General features: G+C 41.4%; 1 protein-coding gene across 1 annotated transcript; it reads left to right on the top strand.

The window, feature by feature from the left end:
- The first annotated feature begins 1,162 nt into the window (after positions 1-1,162).
- Positions 1,163-8,617, top strand: lrrc8da (leucine rich repeat containing 8 VRAC subunit Da). The gene is given in 3 exon segments (XM_038718370.1): positions 1,163-1,259; positions 4,255-6,573; positions 6,576-8,617. Coding segments are annotated over 2 exon segments (2,553 nt in total). The 5' UTR covers positions 1,163-1,259; positions 4,255-4,256; the 3' UTR covers positions 6,812-8,617.
- The last annotated feature ends 283 nt before the right edge of the window (positions 8,618-8,900 follow it).

Below are 8,900 nucleotides of genomic sequence, written 5' to 3'. Positions count from 1 at the left end.
CAGGTTATTGGTCTGTAATACGACTCATTTGTTTCACTTTCTGAATTTGTACTGAATATATTATAGGCCAGGCGTTTTAATTCTCTAAGACTTGCAACATAGGCTACCTGCTAAAATGTTTGTTTTCTACATTTGTGACCCTTGTACTCCTTAGTTTTTTAAGTTCCCTACACACAAACCTTGGTGGAAAGTTACAGCAGCAGTGGGTCTAAACAAATATTTTAAAGCTGGGGGGCAGGTAACGTTGGAGTGGAGAAACTAGCAAGAGACAGCTACATTTTGAAAGGCCAATGAAAAGAATTTCCACCCCCTCTGTACAAGCCTCCCTCCAAAGCCATTCCCCTAAAATACATTTTGTGCAGTTAGGCAGGCAGACAGCCAGGTAGGCCCTAAACAAGGTGTCTCGACGAGGACACTGGAGTCTTGCATTAACCTGTCCTGTCTGTTGATGTTGTAGTATGTTGTTTGTGGTGTACATTTGCTGGAAAATGATATGTGTGGAGGATAATATTGAATGTTGATTGGTAGTGTACAGTGTTGTGAAAAAGAATTTCCCTCTGGGACAATAAAGCCTAATCTAATCTAATCTATATTAATATTTTAATAAAGGGCACTGAACATGCCTCACATTTCTATGGTACAGATTAATTCAGGTGGGGTGGAGCCTACAAACTTGTACTTGTTTGGCTTACCTTGTTATTCAAATCCTAACCAATTCTTGCCTAAACCTAACCAACCCAACCAACAAATACAACAAGTACTAGCCAGTCAGAGGCAGATCAGGGCGAGTCATGCGTTTGCCATCCTGGGAACAAAAATGTGGCCCCCAGGGGGCAAACGTGGTAGGCTATCCAGGGTAACCCGTCTATCGACCTGTCCGGGCAAATACAGGTAAAAACATAACACTTAAATTATCCCTCTAAGCACAGACCGCTGGGGTCACAATAAGACCAACGTTAAGATCAATGTAAACTTTCGGTTCTTTCTCAGCCCAGCCCTTGCGTGTCGCTCTGTCTGTACCACTTTGTCCCACACGCTTTGAACGCAGCATCAGATAAGCTCGCAGGCGGTGTCTTCGGGAAGTTGCCGTAATGTCATCAACCAATGAGAAGCACACATAACAACATGCATAACGCCCATAACAGCCCTCTGTGCGGCTCCATATTGGTTGTGTCTTTTCGCAGAAATACATTGCACTGGAGGTTTGTCTGCGCATATTTCTAACGCACGGCCAGGCAGCCGGCGCACCGCGGGCTCAGGTATGAGTGATGCAGCCGACAAAACGTGCTGTCAAGAACAAATGTTCTCCAAGCTTTGTTTTACAGACCAGCGTCATTACCACAGTTTTAAACCTGGCAAAGAAATTAGGTTAGAGGCGCACCTGAGGAGCAGAGCGAAAAGTGGCATGCAGGCTGAGGAAGAAATAATTGGATTGAGATAACGTCATACAGGCAGTAAGTATATTTGCCCTCACTATGTTTTAACGATATAGCCTACTTTAAAATGTATGTAGACCATACTAATAATAAATATGATATTAGACTGCATCGTCCCGGGTGGTCGAGGAAATAAGAAACCGGTTACCTGGTGTGTATGTTTAACGCCGGGACACTTGCTGATTCTCAATTTCACATGTTTCAACAAGTCACCTGACAGCAGCACACCAACAGATATCTTAACTGCGCAAGAACTCCCCACGCGGGGAAAAACGTTTCACCATGAACCCACAAAAATATCCTATTTCCTCTTGTGGCTGAGAAGTGTGGTTATAAAATGCATTATAAGCATGCATACAGGCGGTTTTCCACATGGCCAGTCTGTGACCTATTTCCATGCTGCCTGGGGCTCATAACACCATGGTGGCCATTTTTAAACGTATGATTTATCTTAATTAACTTACACTTAACTATCACATGGCAGGTGCGTCTTAATGTAGTCTATCTCAGTGTGCGAACTCTATGGGCTACTTCCGTGTCTTTTGTCTTTTTTGTTAGTAATAAAGGGTGTTTGGCTAAAACTTGCGAAAGGGACTTGGTAGAGTGAGACTAAGAAAGTTCGTTTTTTTCCTGATCCTTGAGACAATCCTTGAGAGTGCCATGCATGCTTGGATCTTGGTGAATTGAACTGAAGTGATAAATCAATCATCAATAATAACCTATTTTTACCATAGACTCATTTTTATGCATGACCCATGACGATCAAGATACAAAAAATAGAAATGCATGGGAAAAAATAGTTTATAATATTTTAGAGACTCCCAAAATTTAAAAAATCATGTTTTTATGGGAGCCCAGTGCTCATTAGGAGGAGCCAAGCTGTTAGCACCTTGTCTGTCTGTACAGGGCAGCAAGAGAGGGACTGTCAGGACTGTTCAGACTGTTGAAAATTGGCCTTTCAGGTGTCCCAGTGAGCCGTGACAGTGAGGCAGTATGCACAATGGCAGGACCCTGAAACTGAAGCAGCTAAATGAAATTCAGCCGTCATCTATTGAATTATTCACATTGACATGTCAAGTGTGTGTCAAGTGTTTTCCGTGAAATAGCCAGTGATTGAATATTATAGCGCCATGAGAAAACACCAATATAACTGACATGCTCACACCATGTCAGATTGCTTTCAAGTCACATTGAGAGAGTAAGTATTGGTATTACCCAGTAATAAAGCCTGGCAGATATTGTGTTTTAGAAGTGTATGCTGTTATTTGAGAATTCAAAAATAAGATTTTTAGGATGAAGAAGGCAGAAGGAGAAGATCTACCTAATTTGGTTATTAAAGACTGAGTGAGACACGCCCACTGATTCATTGGTCAGGTTCTTGTGAAGACCCACTGAAACTTACAAAAATTTGCGCCACACCATTACTTCACATGCAATACTCTTGGGCAAGAAATTTGCCCTATCAACAGTAGAAAAGCTGCTTTGACTTTGATTTTTGAAGGGGCGGTTTAATTGCAAAGTCCAAAATGAACCCAAAGAAAGACCAACTTCTGCTGCTGAGGTCACGTGATTTCCTGTTAACTGCGGAGGTTCGCCATTTTACGTCTGCAGCTAGGTCCTCGTTTCAATCTGTTGCTGCTGCTCTTAAATGTACCATAATGTGGAAAACAGCTGAGGCCTCTAGAAAATTCTGATAAAATGGGAAAAGGTTTGCCCAAATGGGCAAATTATCTACCACATAAAAAAAACACTAAGACCTCGACATAAAAAAAGTCATAAAGTCAAATATATATTTTCTTCTTATAAATGCTCAAATTCTACCTTTCTTAATTTCAAAACACACCTTCCTCTTTGCTGAAACAAATGAAAGATGATACAAGCAATCCACACAACACAGATAGTGTCACATCCACTGAATAAGAAAACACGGTGCTTCACTAAATGAAACGTGTGCCAAACATCTTAAAAGAGTTGGTAGACTTATGCCCACGTCAAAGGACTTTGCCCTGTTCCAACAGCAACATGTTGTAATAAGTCTGGATTTAGCACAACCCTGGCTCTGTGCTTAAACATCATTAAAACATTACTGATTGATAAAATGATGGCTTCACAACAGTACATGTTCACACAGAGTACAGCTGGGGGTTACGTGTGTTACTCTAGCAGCTTTAGCAGGGAGTACGACGTGGCTCTCCACTTTTGGCAACCTGCTTTGGATTTGACCCAGAAAGCTTTAACTTCCTGGTCTAGGTTTGTGCTCTTGAAACTCATGTTGAATGTTATTTTTACATTTTCCTTTTTTCCCTCTGAAAGATTACTCAAGATGGAAGGGCACAGTGTTAAAAGCAGTCATACACTGACTTTGGTAAACTAAACATAATTTGTAGGGCAGCAATAAGCGATAGTTTCATTGTAGATTAATTTTGTTTATTATTTTCTCAATGTATTGTTTGTTCTATCATCGCAGGTTTTGAAGGCGATGTCTTCAGATGTCATGTTTTATCTGATCAGTCCAAAATCCAAAGACATTCGGTTTACAATGATGTAAAACAGAGAAAGCCTAGCTCCTCACATTGGTGAAACCAGGACAAGAGAATACAGTATTTGGAATATTTGCTTAAAAATTATTTAAGCAAACAATGAATTGTTTATCAGAATACTTGACACTTAGTTTTCTGTTGATCAGCTAATCAATTAATTGACTGTTTCATCTATAAATTACTTAGTCAAACCTTTTCATACATTTATAGTGTAACAGTAGTTAATTCTAAAACTACTTAGAGTAGTAGATAAACTGGCTCTCCCCTGTTTGTTGCAGCAATGTTCACACTCACGGAGGTCGCATCCTTGAATGACATCCAACCGACGTACCGCATCCTAAAACCATGGTGGGACGTCTTCATGGACTACCTGGGACTGGTCATGCTCATGCTGGCCATATTCGCCATGACTATGCAGATCACCAAAGACCAGGTGTCTTGCCTTCCGTGTCTGGAGGACCCAGAGGAGACCTCAGGAACTACACCTAACTCGTTCCCGCAGCAGAAAGCACAGGAAGCAGCCTCATCAGCCACCACAAGGGCCCCTGTGGGAACCACCATGCCCCTAGTCTCTAAGGACTTACCGGACGAAATTGTCAATGAAATCCACGTCGCACAACAACACACTCCTGTGGTGGCAAAGAAATATTCCAATCAACCTCAACCTACAGGGGTCCAGACCAACCTAGACTATCAACAATATATCTTCATCAACCAAATATGTTACCATGAAGCCTTGCCCTGGTATTCCAAGTACTTTCCATACCTCACCCTCATCCACACCATTGTTCTCATGGTCAGTAGCAATTTCTGGTTCAAATACCCCAAAACGAGCTCAAAGATTGAGCATTTTGTTTCTATTCTGGGTAGATGTTTTGAGTCTCCCTGGACTACAAAGGCCTTGTCTGAAACAGCTTGTGAGGACTCTGAAGAGAATAAACAGAGGCTGACCGGCACCTCCTCAGCACCAAAGCAGGTATCGTTAGAGGGTAAGGATGAAAGCCCAAGCCCATCCACTCCCATGCTCGGGGTGAAGTTCTCTGCAGATAAGCCCATCGCAGAGGTCCCAAGTAGTATGACAATCCTGGACAAAAAAGATGGGGAGCAGGCCAAAGCCCTGTTTGAGAAAGTAAGAAAATTCAGAGCTCACGTGGAGGACAGTGATTTCATCTACAAGCTTTATGTAGCGCAGACCATTGTCAAAACTGTCAAGTTTATTTTGATATTGTCCTACACTTCAACTTTTATTGCTAAAATAAATTTTAGGCATCATTGTGAACCTAATATTAAACAGCTAATAGGATACAGGAAGTTTTTCTGTACACACAACATGGCTTTCATGCTAAACAAGCTGCTTATTAGTTACATGGCTTTGATTTTGATCTACGGGATGGCGTGCCTGTACTCTCTCTTCTGGGTGTTTCGACGACCCCTGAAAGAGTACTCATTCGAGAAGGTCCGGGAAGAGAGCAGCTTTAGCGACATTCCTGATGTCAAAAATGACTTTGCATTTCTCTTACACATGGTTGACCAGTATGACCAGCTTTACTCCAAACGCTTTGGTGTCTTTTTGTCTGAGGTTAGTGAAAACAAGCTGAGGGAGATCAGCCTCAATCACGAGTGGACCTTTGAAAAACTAAGGCAGCTTGTGACCCGTAACGCACAGGACCAACTGGAGCTGCACCTGTTCATGCTTTCTGGTCTCCCGAATGCAGTGTTTGACCTCACGGACTTGGAAGTGCTGAAACTGGAGCTGATTCCTGAAGTGAGGTTCTCAGCAAAGGTCTCCCAAATGACCAGCCTTCAGGAGTTGCATCTCTGCCACTGCCCGGCCAAAGTAGAGCAGACAGGTTTCGCTTTCCTCCGTGACCATCTTCGGTGCCTTCATGTCAAGTTCACTGATGTTGCCGAGATCCCAACATGGGTGTATTTGCTGAGGAGTTTGAGGGAGCTTAACTTAATCGGCAACTTGAGCTCAGAAAATAACAAAATGATTGGCCTAGAGTCCATGCGAGACTTGAGGCATTTAAAGACATTATGCTTGAAGAGCAACCTCACCAAAATGCCCACAAACATCACAGAGCTATCACCACATCTGCTTAAGTTAGTGGTGCACAATGATGGTATAAAACTGCTAGTACTAAATAGTCTTAAAAAAATGACAAGTCTAATTGATCTGGAGCTGCACAGCTGTGAACTGGAGAGGATTCCCCATGCTATTTTCAGCTTGATAAACTTACAGGAACTTGACCTGAAGTCTAACAACATCCGAACCATAGAGGAGATCATCAGCTTCCAGCACCTCAAGAGGCTGACGTGCCTCAAACTGTGGCACAACAAAATTATCACCATCCCATCCTCCATCGGCCACGTCAAGTCTCTGGAGTCTCTCCACCTCTCTCACAATAAACTTGAGTCCCTGCCTCCAGCCTTGTTCACTCTACCTAAACTGCGGTACTTGGACGTGGGACACAACTCCATTACAGTGCTGCCTCCAGATGTGGGGATCCTCCACAACCTCCAGCATTTAGCCATCAACTCCAACAAGCTGGAGGTGCTGCCCAAGCCTCTGTTCAGATGCACCAAGCTCAAGGTGTGTGTCTGGGGAACAATGCGCTCACAGTGCTGCCAGAGGCTGTGGGTCAACTGGTCCAGCTCACTCACCTGGAGCTGAGAGGAAACTGTCTGGACAGACTGCCCGCCCAGCTAGGCATGTGCCGCCTGCTGCGCAAAAATGGCCTGGTTGTAGAAGACCATCTCTTTGACACACTCCCTGTGGAAGCTAAGGAGAGTATCGGCCAAGAGACCAACGTGTCCTTTACCAGTGGCTTATAGCACAAAAAACACTTCTCAGACAGGCGGGCACCTCTGGTGGTTCATGACAAGCCTGTGTAATGGATGTAAGAGTAGACTGTTTATAATTGTGGTATACCTAAAAATGAATGCATTTTCTTGATTATTTTAATGGCTTGTCTTAGTTGCTTATGTATTAAAACGGTACGGCTTTTCTTTGTTGCTGAGTATACTATGTATCTAATTCAGCAACCTTTGGGGATTTAGCTTTCCATAGCTTTGAGTGACAAAACATTAGAAATTTAGCTTCCTTATGTAACACTCTAGACCAAAACTGTTTCCTCCAATGACACAGTATGTAAATTTGTCATTATTGTTTTAGGTACTCAGGTATAAGTGTAACCATTGGGAACAATCTTTTTGCCTTAACTGCTGCTATTGCGTTTGTTTTTTTTACAGTGAGGGCTTTCACAAGCAAACGGCCAAATATGAATATTTCATGTTTTCGTGTCAGTTTTTCATATAGACTCTATTCACAGAGCAAATTCTACATGTTATAGAAGAGGACAAAATGCAACACCTCTTTTTTGGTAGTTCTTAACTTTTGTTGAAATTATTTAAAGTGGACCTATTATGCTTTTCCTTAGTGCTCATAAATGATTATAATGTTGGATGTTCATATTAAATCTGGCCAAAGTTTCAAATAATGAGGTAAAGAAATAAAAAAGGAATCCCTGTGAGTAAAAATCTCAGGTTTTAGACTTCTCTGAATACTAGATCTCCAATATTTTCTTCTACTTTTGGGCCGGGCTGATGTCATGTTGGTGGCTGTGTCCTTACGGTCATCTGCTACTCGACCGCTCGTGTCACAGCAGCTTTTCCAGTACTGCAGTTAGTGGCTACTTTAATGCTATCTGTACATTTAGAAACTCTGTAAAATATTTAAGATTAATATTTGTTTAATAATCCTTGTCTCATTTGTGGGCTGATAAACGGTAAATTTATCAAATTCAGTGCCCTATATTGCTGTTTTCCAAGATAAGTTACTGTAGCTTTCATATGCAAGAGGATGAGGCCTTGCGGGCGGTGCTCATCTCACAACACTTGGCGCTGCCCCCCCAGCAGGTTTCCAGAAGTTGGCAGATGAGAAAGTGGGCTTTTAGGGAGGAGGCCCTTAAAGAGACAGGAGCCAAAACGGCTTGTTTCAGACAGAAGATAAACTGAGGGACAACATAAAAGGGCCAGTATAAGATAAATGAGGATTTTTTTGAACTGTGAATCGTGCAAAGCTACTGTAGTGGAATCCTAGAGTAAAAATATAGAGCTGGAAATCAGCATAATGGGTCCCCTTTGACCTTTTATTTTCCTCAATGTCTTGTAGCTGACTGAATGAGTTTAGAGTTGTGAAACTCTAAAGACTACGCACCAGAAATGAACCTTCACCTTGATGTTATAGAGATTATATACTAAGGCCTATAGTAATAAATTGCACATGCACTAAACTTAGTGATTGATTTAAGGCTTGATGAATGTCTTTTGTGATAACATGTCCTAAAACTAACGTGATCTGTTAAAAGGGAAATCTGTTAACTATATTTTTTAATCATGCTTTACAATTTGAAATGTGTTATAAAACTGGTTACATGTAGGAGTGATTATTCTACATGTCAGAATCATGTAATGACGACAAACATGTCTGCCTTCATTCTTCTCAATGCATTTCTGTGTAGGCCTATATATATGTGTGTGTGTGTGTGTGTGTGTTCTTCAGAGCTTCTGTACCACCCTGGTGATTCTATGCTCAAAGTTCACAACTTTATGGCACAATAAAACAGGATTTTAGATGAATGTCTAATTGTTATTCATCTACTTCAGGCATACTCTACTAAACATTACTGTAGTCTGAATGGCACAAAAAAATGGACACAAATGCATCTTTTTGGAGTTCTTAAAACTTAGTATCAGATTTCTAGAATGTCTTTAAGTGAATTCTCTGAAAACCAACAATGATGCCTCAATGAAAAATCTCTTCTTTTTTATTTATTTAAAGTATATAGAGCTACATTTGATTTTGGGGAGTTTAGGCTTTATTCTTTAATTTAAACATCAAAACATTTGCATTCAAAGTGGT

Source organism: Micropterus salmoides, unplaced genomic scaffold (assembly GCF_014851395.1).
Source record: "Micropterus salmoides isolate LMB-PRFRI ecotype aquatic unplaced genomic scaffold, ASM1485139v1 Ms_hic_scaffold_14, whole genome shotgun sequence".
In the NCBI taxonomy this organism is placed as follows: Eukaryota; Metazoa; Chordata; class Actinopteri; order Centrarchiformes; family Centrarchidae; genus Micropterus; species Micropterus salmoides.
The sequence above is the reverse complement of the archived record's forward strand: the minus strand, read 5'-3'. Positions and strand labels throughout refer to the sequence as shown.